The sequence below is a fragment of the Mastigoproctus giganteus genome, chromosome 12 (assembly GCF_048544385.1).
Source record: "Mastigoproctus giganteus isolate SK-2022 chromosome 12, ASM4854438v1, whole genome shotgun sequence".
In the NCBI taxonomy this organism is placed as follows: domain Eukaryota; kingdom Metazoa; phylum Arthropoda; class Arachnida; order Uropygi; family Thelyphonidae; genus Mastigoproctus; species Mastigoproctus giganteus.
The window spans coordinates 125,914,410-125,935,588 of record NC_143586.1 but is presented as its reverse complement, the minus strand read 5'-3'; the positions used below and the strand labels follow the sequence as shown (position 1 = coordinate 125,935,588).

The 21,179-nt window shown below is 37.9% G+C and overlaps 1 protein-coding gene across 3 annotated transcripts in view; it reads left to right on the top strand.

Annotated features, from left to right (window-relative positions):
* Positions 1–21,179, top strand: part of LOC150077402 (liprin-beta-1-like) — a 400,264-nt gene that overhangs the window by 289,275 nt on the left and 89,810 nt on the right. For all 3 annotated transcript variants that reach the window (XM_090386092.1, XM_090386090.1, XM_090386091.1), the window contains exon 11: positions 12,937–13,066. In XM_090386092.1, the coding sequence (XP_090242218.1) occupies positions 12,937–13,066 (130 nt within the window). The remainder of the gene's footprint in view (positions 1–12,936; positions 13,067–21,179) is intronic.

Below are 21,179 nucleotides of genomic sequence, written 5' to 3'. Positions count from 1 at the left end.
TCACTTCACTAATTTTGCTACGTTGATTTCAAAACTGATATTCTTTTTTTCCCTTCCCCCCCCCTTTCCCCCTTTTTTCTTTTGTATGAACTCAGACCGTTTTATATCACTAAGTGGAGTACCTCAAGGCTCGTACCTCAAGGCTCTTCCCTAGGTCTTCTACTTTTCATTGTTTTCATAAATGATCTTCCTTCTTTCATCTGCACCTCCAATATTCAGGTTGCTCTCTATGCAGATGATCTTAAGATCTACTCAGCAGTGAAGGAGACAACGGATTCTCAACAGCTTCAATGCGCCCTCAAATGCTCTCTCTCTCTGTGGCTATCTCTGAATGGCTTGTCTGCTAACCCCTCGAAGTGCAAAGTAATCTCTCTTATCCTGCAGATTTCCATAACTAATAAATACGGAGTACAGTATTAACTCTGCGATCATCGAAAGGTGTGACCAAGTTAACGACTTTGGATTCTCCTCTCCAGCAGTGCTAAATTTGATGCCCATGTCCTTAAAATCACTAGCAAAGCATTCAGAACACTGAGATTCATCAAACGGAACACTTACAAGTTCAAAAACTACAGATATGCTGTCATCCTTTATAAAACTATAGTTCTCCCAATCCTTGAATTCAGCTTACCCATCCGGAATCCTCACACGAAAACTTTAATTAACAAAATTGAAGCAGTCAAAAAAAAATTTTTTTTTTTTCCGTTACCTTACGTTCCGTAATCCTCTATTTTATCACATAGTGTACTATGAATCGCTGTGTGATTACTTTCATCTGAGGCCTCTGTGCACTAGAAGAGTTATTGCTGACATCACCCTTCTAGCCAAAGTAATCACTGGAACTTATGAAGCATATGATATCCTTAGTAAAATAAACTTCAGTGCTCCTTGCAGACAAGTTAGGAACCTTACATCGTTTCTCCTTGACTCTGCCATTACGGACTTCATGAAGTTCGGTCCACTGAACAGAATCAGCAAATGACTCTCTCATTGACTTCTTTGACAACTCCCAATCACTGATGAACTCCATCCACAACTTTGCCTCTTCTCTTCAAATGCAAAATGACTGGCTCTCATCTAATTATTGTAGTTTATTATTATTATTTTTTTAAAATTATTTTTCTATTCTGTAACTAATTAATTTATTATTTATTTTACCGGTAACTTAACTTAATGCAATCCCTTTTTTTTTTTTTTTTTTTATGAAAACCCCAAACACGAAAGGTATCAAAACCTATACTTAGTACCGTGCATGGGTTGAAGGAGAAGTGTGAGGGGAGGGGGATGCCGGAAACTTTGCTCTAGAGACTAAACATGGGTTTCACCACTTCAAGCCTCCAATAAGCAAAGTGGTGGTATTTCACCGGTTCATGAAAGTCATCTACCACCTACATATGATTTTAATTTTTAAATCTATATTAATGTTTATCATCCTGTTGGATTTCATATTATTGTTATCAGTTGTGTTCATTATTCTGCTCTCAGATACACTGTTAATAGTTACCTGTTGTGTATCTTGTTAATAAAAATAAAAATAAAAAATAAAGTATCACGTATGTATTTTCCACTAATTGGGAAAAAGGAAAACAGTTTTTGGTGCCCCTGTGCAGAAGTGTATTGGCGTCCTTGAAGATCGTAATGAATACTACAATTTTGAATAAATATAAATTAAAATACATTTCTTATTGATTTTTATTGACATCAATTAAATTTGCGTGCTTTAATATTTAGTAGGGCTACTGGCCATTTGAGCCGATTTTAATTGTTGCTACCGCTTTTAATTGTTTTTTTTTTTTTTTTTATATGAAAACCCCAAACACGAAAGGTATCAAAACCTATAGTACTTAGTACCGTGCATGGGTTGAAGGAGAAGTATGGGAGGAGGGGGATGCCGGAAACTTTGCTCTAGACTAAACATGGGTTTCACCACTTCAAGCCTCCAATAAACAAAGTGGCGGTATTTCACTGGTTGATGAAAGTCATCTACTACCCACTATACGCACCCATTCATCGGCATGATGGAGCTGGAACCTTGATTCATCAGACCAGGCGACTCTTTTTCCAGTCGTCCAAAATTCAGAAAAGGTGATCCTGTGTCCACTGCAGACCAGAGGTGTCAATGATGGTAGGTCAACATGGGCACATGAACAGGTCGCCTACTCTGTAGGCCTATCCTCAAGAGTGTCTGCCGAATGATGTGCACGAAAACGTTTCTATATGCGCCCTGTTTGTAGTCTGCCGTTAACTGAGCGATCGTGAGCCGTCTGATGTCCCAACTGCTGTTCGCCTCTACTGTCAACCAGTTGTCTCTCCATCCCAGCACATTAGGTGGTTGTGTATTCCTCTTCGGACCATTCCGTTATACCTTCACTAAGATGGTCCTTGAACAGCTTGAGATGCTGTCTCCCGCTTTCCTAACGCTGCAAATCACTCCCCGTTCAAACTCCGTGAGGTCCTTTCCTTACCCCGTTGCATGGGCTTCAAACTGACAGGCACTACCATGCCGTCACTATATATGCTTCGCCGATTGGTAACGTCCGTCACTCCTAGGTGCTGCGAGATGCGCCCACTCCTGAAAACTGGGGTCGTCATAATGTTTTGGCTCATGAATGCATATGCAGCATTGACTGAACTGGGTATTTTCTTATTTATTACCTGTTCAGTTAAATAACTTATTTCAAATTTACCTGCTTTATTATTATTTTTACTATGGATGATGAAACTTTTAGAATTGAATTTAATTCAAATGTAGACTAACTTTTTGCATCCTACGTACCCTTATAGCAAATTTAAGGAGAAAGATTAGGACAGAAATGTACGACTGTCGTATTTGCAAAAAGTTACTAACCATTTGCTAACCAAAAAATCAGTGAATTCATTATTTGCGTAATCATCAAATTTAATCAATAAATATTACAACAAGATGACTCTTTTATTTACATATCCTAGACAAAGTACAAAATTTTTATATGTACAGTATTTTATTGCTATGAAACGGACACAGCGTGAGAGTTGGCAAATGCATTGAACGTTTCTTCTACACAGAATTGTTGCTTTTCCTACGTGTGTCGGCCTGTTTTTCAAAGATAGTTGAATTGTTAATGTTATTATTTATATAGCATCTAAAGCCGTAATGTGCTGTATCCTATGTATGTATGCGTGCGTGTTCACGGGTCGATTTGCGTAATGTGTAGGCTGAAAGACCGCGAACAATTAGAGGAGAAATCATTTCCTCCACCTGAGATCGGCTAACTACAGCTCCAATTGAAGAAGCCTTTAAGAATTCCTCCAGTTTACAAACCCAGCCCCTCACCAAGAGTGTGTAATAAGTGGTAAAACCACTGTACTGTCACTGAGGATAGATGATGATGTTATTGACGATATTCTTGCATATACTCTGTCATGACCACTAGGTCAGAGGAGTTTGCAATTAATCATTTCAACAATGAATACAGTCATTAACCGTATTTAGCAGTTACGCGGGCTTGAATCATGATCCACTCAAACGCGCACTCTCGCTCTTGACCACCCAGCTGCATCGAGCCTAGATGTTGGTACTGTTGTATTTTTTAATAAAATTGTGCCAAACATAGTTAGCGTACTGAAATTAACGTTTTCTAGTTTTGATTGTATCTTTCTATTATAAATGGATCCAAATGCCCTTCTTGTTTCTGTCATTGTCTTCTTCCAAAAGCAAAGTAACCACAGCAAGTTTTTTTTTTTGCAAATGGACTGTTTTTAATTGGCATGAAAAAGACACTAGAAAAGTACGAATACTTTACAGGATATATCGTTGTCGGATAAAGTAAGTTGGGGAGAGCATGGCCAGCACGGCATGAACGCTGTACAGAGGAGTGTAAATGCTCATGTCAGAGTACAGACGGCACTAATACGGTGCAGACATGTATGGTTTGTGTAAATTGACCCTAACATGGCCATGTTGGAAAAAGCCGATAAAAGTTTCTTGCGTCATTCGAACCCATCCCTTTTCTACAGAGTAGGGGAGAACTGTGATTACATAACGCTGATTAAAAAAAAAAAAAAAAAAAAAAAAAAGAAGAAGAAAAAAAAAAAGCTGAATAGACTGAGGGGAAGCGGAGCCAACACCGACCCTGGGGAAAACGGCATGCGTTGGCTCTGCCATTGTTTCCCCCACTAGCATTTCAGGGAAAAAAAAGCACCGTTTACTAAGGTGAAATGTGCTGCTATTTATGTAAAATACTTGCTATTTAAGCACGGGTCCCACTATTAAGCTACTTAATAGTGTGATTAGTTTAGGAAAATATAGTAATTAACTTTAACATAAATATCAAACATAAAATTAACCAATGTTTCAATTACTTTTTTTTTATTAACTACTACCCAACTGCAAAGCAGTGTATCGGCAAAATATTCAGTCAGTTACCCAGTGAACCATTAGTATATTTTAAGAATCGCTACCTTCATTCTTCAAAGATTTTCGCTTGGGAAATTTAATGTACTTAATTTATCTATCAAAAAACTGTGTTATGGTGTTCATTAATCCTTTGGCACATTCCCTGGGGTCGCTATTTATTTGTTTTTCGCATTATTAATCGTTTGGCACTATTCGCATTTTGTTTCTGAAGGGCATAAAATGCGAATCAATTTGCATGTTATTGAAAGTTTAAAAGAGTGCATTATCGGGTTATGTTTCATCATTGCCCAGCAAAACGGCTTTGGCTTATTGACTGGAAAACTTGATAATGAACACATCCGAAGTAGTAGTTTGCCTTTCAGTTCTCTCTCTCTCTCTCATATCATAATAGAAGACCGAGACGTGCTTCCATTAACTGAAAGAAAATGCGCCCTTTGGAGCGATATTTTTGCTTGGTTGAATCATGAAACATAATCTAGTTAGAGGTTAAAATACTTATAATATAACAAGACGACAAAAAAAAAAAAATATATATATATATATGTATATATATAATAAAATAATAATAATAACAAAAGTGCAATGAAAGATAAGTACTTAATTCATTCTGAACGACCATTGCTTTTGGAATTTTATTGACTGCACTGAGTGTGAGGTATAATGTTAATTTTTGATAAGTGACTTAATCTGGTTCATTTGTTGGTCATTAATAGTCTAATTCCGTCTGGTGATTTTAAATTGTACGGAAGACTTGATGGGAACAGTATTAAAATGTTATTGAAAATGATGTCACGATACTGAACTTTGAAATGTTGGTCATTTCATAGACAACTATGAAATGCCCAACCTCAATCAGATCACCTGCGCGGTGATCTGATTGAGGTGTATAAGGCCTTGGATGGGTTGAGCACGCTGAATTCTGATGGGATCCTTCCACGTTCAGATTACGAACCTAAGGGGGCATAAATTCAAATTAAGAAAAGACAGATGTAGAATAGATGTGCGGAAATTTGCCTTTAGCCAGCGGGTGGTTAATTGCTGGAACAAACTTCCATCTGTCGTTGTGGAAGTTGATAGTTTGAATAAATTTAAGTAGGAACTGGACAGGCATTTGGAGGAAATGGTGTGTTGTTTTTTTTGGCTGATGCTGCATAAGCTCATACACTTGCTTTCTTGCATCACATGCTACTACTACAACGTCCTTGTAAACATAGTTTTGCTGCATAAGAAAGGAGATAAATCAGAAATTGCAAATTATATACCAATTAGCTTTTTTTTATTATTTTTTTTTTTAATGGAAACCCCAAACACGAAAGGTATCAAAACCTATAGTACTTAGTACCATCCATGGGTTGAAAGAGAAGTATTGGGGGGGGGGATGCCGGAAACTTTGCTCTAGAGACTAAACATGGGTTTCACCACTTCAAGCCTCCAATAAGCAAAGTGGTGGTATTGTTATCCCACATCTACAAGTTGTTCACAAGGGCCATTACTAACAGATTAGAAAGAATACTTGATGAGAATCAACCGAAAGAGCAAGCTGGCTTTAGGACAGGATTCTCAACTATGGATCACCTTCCCGTAATATCACAACTAATGGAGAAAGCAAATGAATACAAAACACCATTATGCCTGGCATTTGTGGATTACGAAAAGGCATTTGACTCCCTACAGCATAAGGCAATGTTTCGGGCACTGGAAAGACAAGGCATAGATACCCCACATATTATGATTTTGAAGAAAATATATGAGAATACTACCTCCTTTATTAGACTAAACAAAGACAGTAGGAAATTTAAAATCGAGAAAGGAGTTCGACAAGGAGACTATCTCCGAAGCTGTTTACTGCTGCAAATGAGGAAGCTTTCAGAAGATTAGACTGGTCGCAGAAAGGAGTCAATGTGAACGGAGAGTACCTAAACCATTTATGATTTGCAGATGACATTGTGGTCATAAGCCATGATCCCAAAGAATTAGAGGAAAATCTTAATCAGTTATGCACAGTTAGTAAGGATTTTGGACTAAAGATGAATATGGCTAAAACAAAAGTAATGATGAACAAGTATGCCACAGAAATGGAAATAATGATCGAAGGAGCAGTAATTGAAAAGGTGGAGTCATATCCTTATCTGGGACAAGTTATTAGCTGTAATAATGATAAATGGCTGGAAGTCAAGAGAAGAATAAATTTTGGATGGGTAGCATTCAGGAAATATAGTCACATACTGAAGAGCAATATCCCAGTTTGTCTGAAATGTAAAATAATGAACCAATGTATACTCCCCACCATGACTTATGGAAGTGAAACTTGGGCACTCACCAAAAGAATGGAAGAGAAGCTGAGAACTACACAGCGAAGAATGGAATGAATTATATTGGGAATCAGACTGTTAGATAAGAAGAGAAACACATGGATTAGGCAGCAAACTCAAGTAAAGGACATTCTTATCAAAACTAAAGAACTAAAATGGTCTTGGACAGGACACATAGCTCGAAGACATGATGACAGATGGACTAAGAAAATAATAGAATGCTACCCAAGAGGAGCTAGAAGAAAACCTGGAAGACAAAGGTGGAGATTGATAGATAAAATTCATGAGTTTGTGGGTAGTAAATGGATGGCCAGTGCTCAAAACAGAAGGAACTGGAAAGTTGCTGGAGAGGCCTTCATCCTGCTGTGGATTGAAAATAGCTGATGATGATGATGGTGGTGCTCGATCCTTTGGCATAGAAGTTGTTCAAATGTCTTGCTAATTAATGAGAGAAGGGCTATGGGATGGTAAAATTCTGGGAGGGCTTGTTGTTTAGTCGGATTCTTCAGTATCAGGCGAACACATTACCCCCCAGGCAGTTGGTAATCATCTTGTGTGGAGGCAATGGTTGAATAATTGAAGGAGTAGGTTAGGGGCATACCCAATGACTTTCTTCAATGAAAATCTTCCGGGATTTTCTATTCCTGATTTTCTGAGCTGCAAGGCTCAGTTCCACTTTCTTGAATGGTTCCTTTGGTCTGTCTGGTATTTTTCATTGTCAGCACATAGTTGGAGGTGTTCTTGCATGGATGGTGGTGTGGCAGGCTTGAAGACAGTATCCAGGATGTTGTTTATGGAGTCTTGCCATGATATGGTCATTTGATTTTGTGGGGTTTTGGTGGATGAGGTTACCTCATCCCTGGGGAGTTTGTTGGTGGTGATTCAGTAGAGCACCCCCTAGGGTTCATTGTTGTTGCTGACAGTGGAACGAAGGTGCTCCCAAGAGTTTCTTTCTCTGCCTATTTATCGCAGTATATCTGTTTTTAGTCTCCCTGTATTTTTGTTTCAGGGTTGACCTCAGTTTCTGGCCAGGACTTGTGGGCACATTGGAATGCACGTCTCTTGGTATTCACTTCCTGCCGGAGGGCTTGTAACGTGACACCACCACGAGAACGGTGCCAGGTGTTGGTTTTCTCCTCTTGATGGCTGAATCTGCTGCACAGGTGATTGCTTCTGTCACTGCTCATTGGTGAAAATCCGGGCAGCTGTCCTGTAGGTATTTGGCTTGGAGTATCTGCGTGCAGGTGAGAAGTGTTTTCCAGAAGAGATTACAATTAGCTTTGTCTATGGCATATCTATGTTGTTGTTGCCTGGGAATGGCAGGTGTAAGAGACCTGGACATTTGGAAAGTGATGGCACGGTGGTCTGAAGTTGACCACCCATCATGGACTGTCCAATTCGATATGTGACCTGGTTGCAAGGGAGACATTGATCGTCGCCTCCCATAGCATTCTTGAGAAAGTGCGGAGGTTATTCAGATGGTTCAGGATTGTATATGGGCTGTTGGCAAGATAGTCTTCCACACGTTGACCGTTCATAGATCCTCAGCATTCCTGTGTTTCGCTGTACCAGCTGAGTGAGCGTCAGTTTACATCTGCACTGATAAAAAATTTTGTGTTTGGGAGCTGTGTCCTGAGAGAGAGATTTTGTAGATAGTTGATGGCCAGGATGATATCCTCCCTAGGCCTGCAATACAGTGAGACAACGTAGAGCTCTCACCAACAGGACTAATGATGTAGGCATAGGCTGCCCAAGGGAGGCAGAGATGTGTGATTTCAGTGACTGTAAGATCTGGATTTCAGACAAATATAGCCATCCAGGGAGTGTCAGCCCTTTGCTGCACAATTTTATAGGAGAGGGGGGCATCCTCTGACTTCTTTGGCATGGGTGTAGGCAGTGTTCTCCCCAGAAATTTTGCCATCCAGGTGGTGTTATGAAGTAGCCAGGTGGGAAAGCGTAATACTTCACAATATTATAAAATTTTCTGTTATTTATAAACAGGCGCAGCTCATTGGTAGGTACTGTGAAATTGCAGCACCCCCAGCTTTTTAAATCTAAAGTCATGGAGTTATATAGTTATATGAAATTTTGTGAAGAACAATGCAACGCAGTGAATATTTTTATTAACAGGGCCTGCGTCATTTTCATTCTCCACTACCCTCCTGAATGTGGTACTACCACACCAGTGGTACACTAATCTGGGGTTATTGTTATCCATATGCAGTACCTTGCAATTTTTAGTGTTAAATTTCACTTCCATTTCTCAGTCATCTGATTAATTTTTCAAGATATTGTTACCTTTATTACTTCATTAATCACCTTACCAATATTTGTGTCATCTGCAAACTTAGACATTAAGCCTGGTATTAGTAGTGGCAAATACTAAGTTTCTAGTAAAAAATACTTCATATATTTTAAGAAAATGTCATACATTATTAAATATTGAACAATCCATTTTCCTGTATCTTTTATCCATTTGAGAAATATCTTGGTGAAACCTTTCATCATGTTCATTGGAAACCATTCCCAAGTTTTCAGGAAAAAAAGTCTAAATGGGAATGTAGGAAATGAAGCTTTAACGACTGCATCCCAATTCTCTGTACGCTAAAATTAGCTCATTCACGATTTCACTGTAATTTTGTGAATTCTCATTGATAAAAAGTTCCTGCAGATGGTTTTGAATGCCTTCCAGGCTTTTATTTCTGTAGTATATAATTTTTTAGTGAATTCCTCATCTTGGAATAGCAGTTTGATTTGAGGACCCACAAAAATACCCTCTTTTATCTTGGCCTCGCTGATTTGAGGAAACTTTTGCCTCAAACAGGAAAATCCTTCTTCTTTTTTTGCCCATTGCTTTCACAAATATTTTTTATCAAACCTAGCTTGATGTGCAATGGAGGTAAATAGATTTTTGACTTATCCACCAAAGGAGGATGTGCTACATTTTTCTGGCCTGGTGTAGTTTCTGAATGGTCTGGCTATTTTTTTACCCTGTAGTGGCAATCCTTCAGTTGACTGTCCCACTCGCATAAAAAACAGCAGTATTTAGTGTATCCACCTTGCAACCCAGTCAGCAAAGCTACCACTTTTAGGTCGGCACAGATATTCATTTGTATATATCTTGATAGCATATTTTTTGCAAATGATCTATAGGTTCTGATATTTTTCCTTCATGTGAACTGCATGTGCCAATGGTATAAATGAACACTTATTTCCATTATGGAGTAAAACTGCGTTCAAATTGACTTTGGATGAATCAATGAAAAGCCTCCACTGCTTGGGGACGTGCTCCAAATGTAACTGTTTCATTAATTCCTGGACATTGTTACAATAAACCAAAGCACCATCCATGGAGTAATAGGTCATTACGTTAGATTGCTTCTTCCTATTAAAAGACACTTGACACCTTTTTCAAGAATATTCCACTTCTGAAGTTGTGATCCTAGTAATTGAGCCTTGGTTTTGGAGAGGTCCAAATCTTTGACCAAATTGTTCAATTCTGCCCACGTGATTAGATGCAACTTTGCAGTATCAAGAGTTGAAAAGTCTGGATCTGTACTCATTCTGGGTTCTGCATCTTCTGGAGACTCCTTTTCCAATCCTAAATCAGTGTCAAGTCCATAAGTTTCTGGTGGTTTTGGCACTGGCATTGTATTATCATGAGGAACTGGCCTTAGAACAGAATGTATGTTGGGATACTCTACTTTATTCTTGGATTTCCGAGAAAAACCAGAAATATTGTTCATGCAAAAGAAACAATCATTTATGTGGTCTCGAGGTTTCTGCCACATCACCTGAACAGCAAAAGGCATTGATTTATGACTACCTCTAAGCCAGCCTGTTAATGACCTTGAACATGAGTTACAGGAAATCTTTGGAGTCTATACTTTATCTTGATCACTCACCTTACAACCAAAATAGAGTTCATAGGCTTTTCTCACAAGTTGTGACAGTGGCTTCTGCTACAATTTTAATACTGGTTCTCCACAAACGTAGCAAAAGCTATCAGGTTTACTTCGGCCAGAATGCAACATATTTCATGTACAGTTGAGGTATGTGCACGTAAGGACAGTTAAGAAATTGTAGGTTTTTATTTCTAATTTAAACACAGTTCACGATTTACACTAATGCACACACAACATTTGTTTACAAACACTAATTCACTAAAACATTTGGTCACTTTGTTCATCACTTGCTCTCTGAAACACACACACTTTTTGAAATACAAAAATTTTTGGTTGATGCAGAACCCATTCGTATATATACTGGTAGAGAAGTTTCTAGATGACACACAAAGAGAGCTTCTAGAGAACTGCATTGAAAGTTCTATAACCTTCCAGAAACATGCTGATGGGATTCTTCCTCTTACTCACATTACTCACCTGAGGGGACATAAATTCAAATTGAGGAAAGACAATTGTAGAATAGATGTATGGAAATTTTCCTTTAGCCAGCAGGTGGTTGATACTTGGAACAAACTTCCATCTGTTGTAGTGGAGATGAACAACTTAAATGAGTTTGAGGCAGAACTAGACAAACATTTGGAATGAATGGATGGGTGAAATGGGAAGGTGTTTTTTTTTTTATTTTTTATGGCTGTTGCTATATAAGCTTGCTTTCTTGCATCATATGCCTCTATTAATGCTAATGTGACAATTGCTTTAAAGATATTCTCTCTCTCTCTCTCTCTCTCTCTCTCTCTCTCTCTATCTCTCTCTCTCTCTCTCTCCCTCCTAACTTGTCTAGCTGATAGAGGCCAAATAGTGCCTTAAACTATAATTTAACACCTGTGCATAACTGTTTTGGGCATTTGATTTCTATTTCTGTACCAATAATAAGAGCCAGTTGATTGGATTACAGTGTATGATCAAATTCTCATCAAAATTGTGTATTTTTACTGATATTTTTAATAAACAAATAGGAAAATTCTGTCAGATTCCCAGTCACACTGGAATACTGGGAAAGGAATGTGTGGATCAAGCAGCAAGACACCTCTCTGACACAAAGTCCATTCAGTTTCCTTTTTTTTACTGGGAAGGGAGGATCCTCCACACTGTCATTCTGTACTTATTATAAGGCATATTCGTATTGAGTGTGCTTTCTACCATGCTGCCAAAATCACATATTTCTGATCACTGTCTAACTTTCAAGGACATTAAAACTAAGTTACATTATTGGAGGTGGTATCAAGTGCACATTTTGGCCATAGTAGCCCTAGCACCAATAAATCTCCACTCCAACAATAACTGTTATTTTTTACCTTTGTTTTTGCTTTGAATTTCATATTTTTTCTTTGAAACTAAACAATTAATTAATTATAAATGCTTCTGTTTTTTATTCCTAAAAAGTATATCTGTATAAAAATATCTTTCAATACTTAAGTTTCAATACTGAAATTAGTTTTTTGATGTGAAAACATCTATGGCAGCACTAAAGTAAAATCAATTGGTAACGAAATTTTCTTGTAACGGAAATGAAGCAATTGATTGTTAATGAAATTTTTTTACGGAAATGATACAGTTGATTGTTAATGAATTTTTTTACGGAAATGACACGATGCCACTTCCTATTAGGTGGCTATTAGATTTTAAATGATGCAAATGACATCACTTCCTAAATGGTGCTAACGATTCTAACTCAGTCACTAACATTGATTCAGTAGAGTAAGTTCATACTAATATATGGAAATGACATAACTTCCTAAATGACACCAAGTCAGTCACTAACATTGATATGGTAGAGTAAGCAGCGGGTAGTAAAGTTACGCAAGAATAAAACACAGACTAATAAAATCTGCTTCTCAAGATTTTGATCAACATCAACCTTCTAAGTAGCATAAGTAAGTTTCGATCAAACCATTCAAACATTTAAATGGTTTTGCTCTAGTGCCGCCATAGATGTTTTCACATAAAATAAAGCATCTTCCGTGTATACAGGGTACACATGCTGCTTGTTTTGAATGTACATGAAGTGTTATCAAGGTGGTGCAAAACCCTTTTGCTGATTTGATGCTCAGAATTAGTGAGGCATCAAGTTTATGTATCTTAACTTAATTTAAGTAGAAGGGCATATTTGCAGTTTTTAACACCAAATATGTTTTTAACTTTTGTTTTTATTCAGTAATTTTTATTGATTAGTACTTCCATAATTCAAGAATTCTTTAGAATTGTCATGCTTGGCAACTTAGTTTATTTATTCTTTGTCACTGACTTAATTTGGTTTTCACAGCACAAGAAGAAAATGTAATACCACCATCAGATTTGGATAGTTCTCATTCAGCTCTGTCTTTACCAGTTGATGTCCAACCACTTGCTACACCAAAAGAAAAAAATAAAGGTTTAAAGAAGATATTTGGAAAGTAAGTCTTATGTATATGTAATAGAAACAATATCATCTATTATTTCTTATTTTAATTTAATCATCTGATTGTAATCTTGCTAAAAGTTGTAAATGATTTTTAATAGAGTATATGAAAACCAAACATAAATTGACTTAAATAATTTTTACATATCAGAGTTGGTATAGGGAAGTTTTGTTAACATTACTTATTTATGTATTCATAACTAAGGTGGCACCTCCGTAGCCAGGTGGGCAGGAGTGGCAGAGCATAGCACACGCTTCTTGATTAGACCGGTGTTTGAGCCCGTGACCACCAAATACGGAGGATGCGGAAAGGTCAGGGAATGACCACCGCATATCCCCGGAGCAATATGGCCTTAGTTGCTAATGCTCCCAAAAACCAAATAACAAACAACAACAACATAACTAAGGCCTCCGTAGCCGAGTGGTCAGGGGTGGGAGTGCAGTAGCATATGCTCCTTGAGTAGACTGGGGTTCAAGCCCCTGACTGCTAAATACGGTCGATCTGCCAACCCACACTGGACCAGCGTGGCAGATTATGGTCCATTTCTCTCAACATGAATTGTTAAGGAGGCTTCCATCCTGCAGTGGGTAGATAATGGCTGCAGTTTTAACAGATTGATCATTAATTGAAATGGATTGTACCATAGATGCTATTTCTTTCTCTGTAAACATTGTTTCTTATAAGGAAATACCAATAGTCAAGTAGATTTCATTAAGGTTATTATTATAGTTTGGTTCCCAAACTATATTAGATCAAATAGATTTCAGCATCCAGAATATGAATTTAATGGACTAGGACTATAAATCTTATGCTCATTTATAATTTTTCACATTTGCCACCATTGAGATTGCCATTTTAATTGTGGTTGGTACACTATAGCCTAGGTTACTGTTGCACCAGTAAACCCAAAATCATATCAAATCAAAGCCATTTTAATGGTTTTATTTGATTTGAGTTTTTTGATTCTTGGGCAACTTGGGCTAGTGCTCATTTTAATGGACAGTGATGCCATTTTGTGGAGTGTTTGCTTGGTGGACAAGTACTTTGAGTGAAGGTATAGCCTGCATGATCCCTCCCTCCAGTCTTAAGTGGTAAAGTGATGAGTTTAGGATTTTAGGAGGATGATCAATCTTCAAGTCATCTCCATGAATTTAGGACTGCTTTTATCTAGTGACAGAGGTTGTAATCAGGGCTGTAATTAATCTCTGGCAGAGAAAATAGGGATTTTCCTCCAGAGTTTCTGTAGATCATACACAACATGTAAATTTCCATGCAAGTGCAGTTGAACCGTGAAAATTCAACAATCTTGGGATCTGAATCCTTGCCAGATTTTACCCTTAAAAAAAGTGATATCTCCACCTTTAATCCAACTTAAGTTGAATTAATGCCACCCCGGGGGCTCACATCAACCCCGGGGGCTCACATCTGGTGAGTATGGGCTTGGCATACCCAGGGTCCTGAGCTGGATGTCATCATTCTTCTCTTTCTTGGTGATTCCCTTGTCTTTCTCTCTCTCTCTTTCTTAGGGTAATTTGGGAATTTTTTTTTTTTGGTGGTGCAGCATAAGCCTCAGGCTTCCTTGCACCATATAGCTATTAATAATAATAATAATAATAACTTAATTGTATGTGATACTATATACTCATGAGCATATCCTACATCAAGAGAAAGGTAATGCAAAGTGCATGGAAATTGTATTATATTGTACCATACAGTAAAAATAAAATTATTTCCCTTTTCAAAGTATACTGCACACAGTTGGTAAACAAGTGCTAGAAGTTGCACACAGTCACATCACTTATTTCCCACTGCCAGTTTTTTTTAACATCACAACCTTTTTCACAACAGCTTTCATATTGAACCACCACAGCCCTCTGAGCCACTTACTTTTCTTTTAGGCAGCATATTTAAGGAGAAATACAAATGAATAAACATTAATGTCTTGTTGCCAAGTGTTGCAATCAGAAAGTTGTTTCTCATTCAGTGAATGTGTTACTAAGCCTAATACTTCCTATAAGAATCATGAGACTTAAAAAATCAACAACAACTTTGGGTAATTAAAAATCTTGTTTGTGAATAGCTGTGGACAATCCTGTGACTGTTTGTCAAGTTCCCCCAAGTGCTTGCAGCAGTAAAAACTTTTGTGCATCTGGGGGGGGGGGGGAGACTTCTTTGCACAATTTGGGTTCTGGTCAACCATTGCACTAAATTTGTCTATGCTGGATTTATGAGGTTGAACTATACAGACATAATTCAGAATACCTGTATAAAGCTGAAAACTTTTACAAAGTAGCTGATTTGTTTGTTCATTTGTTATTATTATTATTATTATTATTATTTTAAATGAAAACCCCGAGGAATTAGAACCTGTAATACTTAATACCATGCATGGATTGAAGATTAAAAAGATGTCAGAAGATACTTGAATTCCTGTAGCTTGTAATTGACTTGAATTCCTGTAGCTTGTAATTGACTTGAATACCTGTAGCTTGTAATTTTCAGGAAATGCATAAAATGAAGGGAGGTTGTTTTGAAAGTTGAAGGAATAAATGAAAAAGAAGAAAAGTTGGTCATGTGAATTTGAAGTTGTACAGTAAATGACGCTGACTGGTTGCGGTATATGATCAGACTGGTTTGGAAGAGAGAGTAAGAATTATAGAAGCACAATTCAGAAGTATCTATAGAAAAGGAAGGCAAGCAGATACAGAAGCATCTGTGAGACAGAGAGTAGAGAGATTTTGTAAGAGATGGGTCATTAACTAACCTAACTGCCCTCTTCTGAATGAAATCTGGAAGCCTGAGACAGGTTTTGATGCACCACTCCAGATGTGAGAATAATATTCCAGGGTAGGGTGGATTTGCAATTTGTCCAGAGTGAACAGCTGTTTGAAAAACACTGACAATGAAAGAGAAAGTAACACCGACAGTGAAAGAGAAAACCCAGTTTTTTAGATGCAGAGGAAGCAATATTTGTGATGTATTTATGTTAGCAGAGATTAGAAGTCAGGGTAATTTCTATATAGAGATATGTGATCTTGTCTAGAAATCTGAGTGATATTGAAGATAAGCATAGGAACAAAAGAATCTTTTTTGTGTGATATAAGAGGGGCTGAGTTTTAGAAGGATTGAAATCAGTTCAGTTATCTTTGTCCTAATGTAGAATTACCTGTAGATAAATATTTAGGGAATTGGTTGTGGATATTTGAGAAGTTGAAGCTGTTTGCAGGGTAAGGTTTCTCAAATTGGAAGGTGTGATGTAATGCACTATCATCAGCCAAACTAAGGTTAGGATTTCCAGTCAATGGAAGAAGGTCATTAATATACAAGAGGAAAAGAGGGAGAGAAAGGACTGAACTTTGGGAACACCTACTTAGTAGAGAAGTTAGAAGACACAGAATCATCTACCATCACCTGCAGTGAGTGGTCAGAGAGAAAACTGGATACCCAATTGCAAAACACAGTTGGCAAACTAAAAGATGGAAGCTTATTTAGGAGACTAAATATTAATATTAGTCCTTAATATTAAACACAATCAAAAGCATTTGAAATGTCAAGAGAAACTGCTTGAGTTTCACCAAGCTTTTTCATTGAATTTGTCAATAGATAAGCTAGTGGCTCAACATAATCCATACTGGCAATTATTGATCAGATTGATGGTTTCGAGATAGTTTAGTAGTTGGTGGTTAATAGATTTTTCCATTACTTTAGAAAGAGCAGAAGTAAGTGCAGTGGGAGTGATTTATCACCTTTTTTAGGAATTGGCGGGATATGAGCAAATTTCCAAGCAAAAAGGAAAACACAGGTGGAATGAGAAAGTGTAAAAAAAGTGATAAACCAGAGTAAGCTCAGGAGCACAGGTTTTGAGAGCAAGTGGAGAAATACCATCTGAACCTGGCACTTTCTTGCAATCAAGATTGTTCAGATTTCTTCTGACATCCTTTTGACAGAAAACCCTGGGAAGCATTGAATGGATTGTATTGGGAATGGTAGGAGGTAGTTAATGAAGATCATCAATACACAAGTTAAAAGAAAAGTAGGATGCTAGCAGGTCAGCTTTATCTTTAACTGAGGTGGCAGTAAAACCATCTGATTTTGATAGAGGTATAAATAGAGATGGGCAAAAGTTGCAGCAGACAAGGAGCAATTTTTCTACTCTTAGCTTGTTCAAAATATAGTTTGGACTTGATTAATAACTTCTTTTCATTATTACTAGCCTTGGTGTAGGTAGAAAATGAACCTGGAGTTTTGGATGCAAGCTATTTGTGATATGTGACATTCTTATCTTGAATAGCTTTAGCACATTTATTGGAAAACCAATGTGTATAAAAGACAAGATTTTAAGATGGAGTGTGTAACAAAGGATTTCATCCCTACAAGAATAATTTCATTATTGGAAAGATTAACATTAGAATATTTTAAACTGTAATGCGACCAAGGAAAAGAACAGAAATCTCGCAGATCATTCCAATTTGCATTCTTGTAATTCCCAAACAACACGAGATTGAGAAGGGCCATGAGAAAAAGGCTTCATTGGAGAAAAAACCCAAGTTGTGACCTGAAGTGCCTAGAGGACCACTCTCCTTGACCATGTATATTTTGGACCGTGAAGGATTGTTTGGAAGAAAAATATAGTGTTAGTTTACAATTGTCCGGTGTTCTGGAAGGTAAATAAACAATCTGTGTGAGGTCATTAGTAATTGATAAAGCCTTAGCATCTCAACTAGCTGGATTCCTGTGACTAGAAAACGGAAGCCATCTGGCGTTTAGAACATTAAAATCGCCAAGGAAAATTACCTCACTGTTAGGAGAGTTGGACTGGAGAAAGTCAAGTTTCAAAGAGTTCTAGGAGTGATTAGTGGAGTTGGGAGAATGACAGAGGCAACAGATGAATTTGACAGAATGTTGTAGAGAGGGAGATTTTAAGCCAGAGAAGTTTGAAAAGAGTAGATACCAAATTACTAAGTCTCTGACAGGGAATATCAGAGTGGACATATGTACAAATACCACCTTTGAAGCGAAAGGAATCATACAGTGAATAATTAGGACTATCGAGATTAGCAGTAGTTGAATCAGCTGATAATTCGGATTCTGTCAGAAAAAGTTGTTGTTGAAGTAGAATTTACTGGCGCAAGGGCTGCTATGGCCAAAATGCGCCTATAACTTAAGATTGTTGGTCAGTATATGAAAGGAATTGTTCTAGAAGTGACTGTATATGTTTATCATTTTTAGATATTTAAACAACTCTGATAGATTGGCATCATCTCCAAGTATATGAGCTAGTTGCAAGGGTTTTTGTGAGTTGATTAAAGATCTGAAACATTCAATTCTAGCCGAATCATAGTGTGCACATTCAATAATAATATGTTTCACTGTAAGAATGGAACTGCAATGCAAGCAGAGAGGAGGCTCTTCTCCTAGCAGTAAAAAAAGATGTGTTAGGTGCGTATGGCCAATTCGTGCTCTTGCAAGCATGACCTCTTCGTGCCTGGCTACTTGGGAACTAGATCTCCATAGCTGTGGGTTTTGTTTTATTTCAAGAAGTTTGTTTGATATCTGATTATGCCACTTTTCAGACCACACCTCTGTACATATCCTCCGTATGATTGGCTTGTAATCAGAAAAAGGAACTGGGATGGGATCGAAGCAAGCAGGGTGCTTTGCTGCTTCGTCTGCACACTCGTTTCCTGGAATTCCAACATGACTGGGTATCCAGCAGAATGTGACAGTCAGCTTATTTTTATTGAGGTGACATAACTGTGATCTGATTTGTGTGAGAAGTGGGGGAATTTTGTGGTTTTTCCTGTAGGGCATTCATTGCACTTAAAGAGTCTGTGTATATTATAACCTGGGTATTTAGAAGATCATTAAGGAGATTTAGAGCCATTTTGATTGCATATAATTCAGCAGTAAATACACTGCATTCACATGGTAATTGTACAGAAACAGTGGATGTAGGACTGATTACTGCAGCTCCCACAGATATATCAGTTTTGGATCCGTCTGTGTATATCTGAAGACTGTGAGCATTGGTCAATGCATGTTTCGCATGTAACTGTCTAAGATTGTGGTTTGATAGAGAGTGTTTTCCCCACTGTAGAAAATAGTTATTGCAAAGAGGTATATACATTGCCCATGGTGCTTGTACTTCATCTGCAGCTTGAGAGATGTTTCCCAGAGAGATGTTTGGTTAGCTCTTGTAGCCGGATACCAGCAGATTTGTTTTCATTGGGTTTATTTTTATACAAATTTTCCCACTGAGGCTCAAACAGATATGTCCAAATGGGGTGAGAAGGGAGGCTATGTAATTTGGCTGCATAGTTAAGGAGCAATACTTTTCTCCTAAGATGTAGTGGAGGTTCATTGGCGTCTATACAAACTTTGCACTGGGGATGTCTTAAAGGCTCCTTAAAGCAATCCTGAGAGCACTATGCTGGACTGGATTGAGCTGGGCTAGTACTGTCTTACATGCAGAGTCATAAACTGGGGCTCCATAATCTAGACGAGATCTTATTAAAGTACGATATAAGTGTAAGAGTGTGAAGTGATCGGCTCCCCATGCCATAGAAGAGATAACTTTGAGAATATTCATCTTTCTCATGCACTGAGTTCTCATTTGCATTATATGTGCCTGAAAGGTAAGTTTAGTGTCCAGTACTAAACCCAAGAACCGGATATTATTGCAAAGTGGTATTGGTTGGACTCCTAACGTTAGCTCAGTATCTGGATGAAGCTGTCACTTTTTACAAAAGTAAATAGCAGTTGTTTTTGTTCTGGAGAGGTGATAGCCATTGTGAGATGCCCATGACTCTCTTTTATTTATTGAGAGTTGCAGTTGGCGTTCAATGGAGTGCATATTTAGTGAATGGCAGGATATTGTAAGGTCGTCTGCGTATAGATACATGTCGACATTAAGCAGAATATTATCTGTTGCATTGTTCAGCCTAACTGCAAAGAGCGTTGCACTAAGAACTGATCCTTGTGGGACTCCTTCCTGAACAACTTTTTGGGACAGTGTATTGCAGTAACGCACTTGAAATGTTCTATTTTGGAGAAAGCTCTGTATGATTAGTGGTAGCTGGCCCCGAAGTCCTGTGGCATAGAGATTTTGAAGAATGCCATAGTGCCAGGTTGTATCAAAGGCTTTTTCAATGTCCAGGCAGACCATGACGAGATGTTCTCTACGGATAAAAGCATTCCGTATGTTGGATTCTGCCTTGATCATAAGGTCTAGAGTTGACTGATTTTTCCTAAAGCCGTACTGATTCTTTTCCATTACCAAATAAGATTCTAGAAACCAGACTAATCGAGCATGAATCATTTTTTCCATTATCTTACCAAGGCAACTGCTGCAACATATTGGCCAATAGTTTTGTGGATCTGACTGATCCTTTCCAGGTTTGGGAAAGGCTAGGAATATTGAGTGGCGCCAAGAACGAGGGAAGTAACCTTCTGAGAATAGCTGGTTGAAATATGCCAGTAGTGAATTCAGAACTTGATTGTTTAGATGTTTAAGCATCATGTAGTATATTCCATCAGGCCCTGGTGCAGTATTCGCTGACCTGTTTAGGGAGCTCTCTAGTTCCAGTAATGTAAAAGGTCGGTTATATGAGAGAGATGCTGTTGTATGAAAGTTCAGTTTATACTTTTCTGCGTTGGCTTTATGTTGTTTGAAGGCAGGCTCATATGCTGATGTGGCTGATATTTGAGAAAAGCATTCTGCCAGGGCATTTGCAATATCCATTGAAGAGGAAAACTCTTTACCCCTTCTAGCTTAGAAATAGGTGTTAGTTTTAGCATTAGTAGAGGCATATGATGCAAGCAAGCAAGCTTATGCAGCATCAGCCAAAAAAAAAAAAAAAAAAAACCCTTCCACTTCACCCATCCATCCATTCGAAATACCTGTCCAGCTGAGCCTTAAATTTATTTAGGCTATCAACTTCCACAACAAGGGATGGAAGTCTGTTCCACCAACCAACTACCTGCTGGCTAAAGGCAAATTTCTGCACATCTATCCTACATCTGTCTTTCCTCAATCCGAATTTATGCCCTCTCAGGTGATTATTCTGAGCAAGAGGCAGTATCCCATCAGCATTGAGCATGCTCAAAC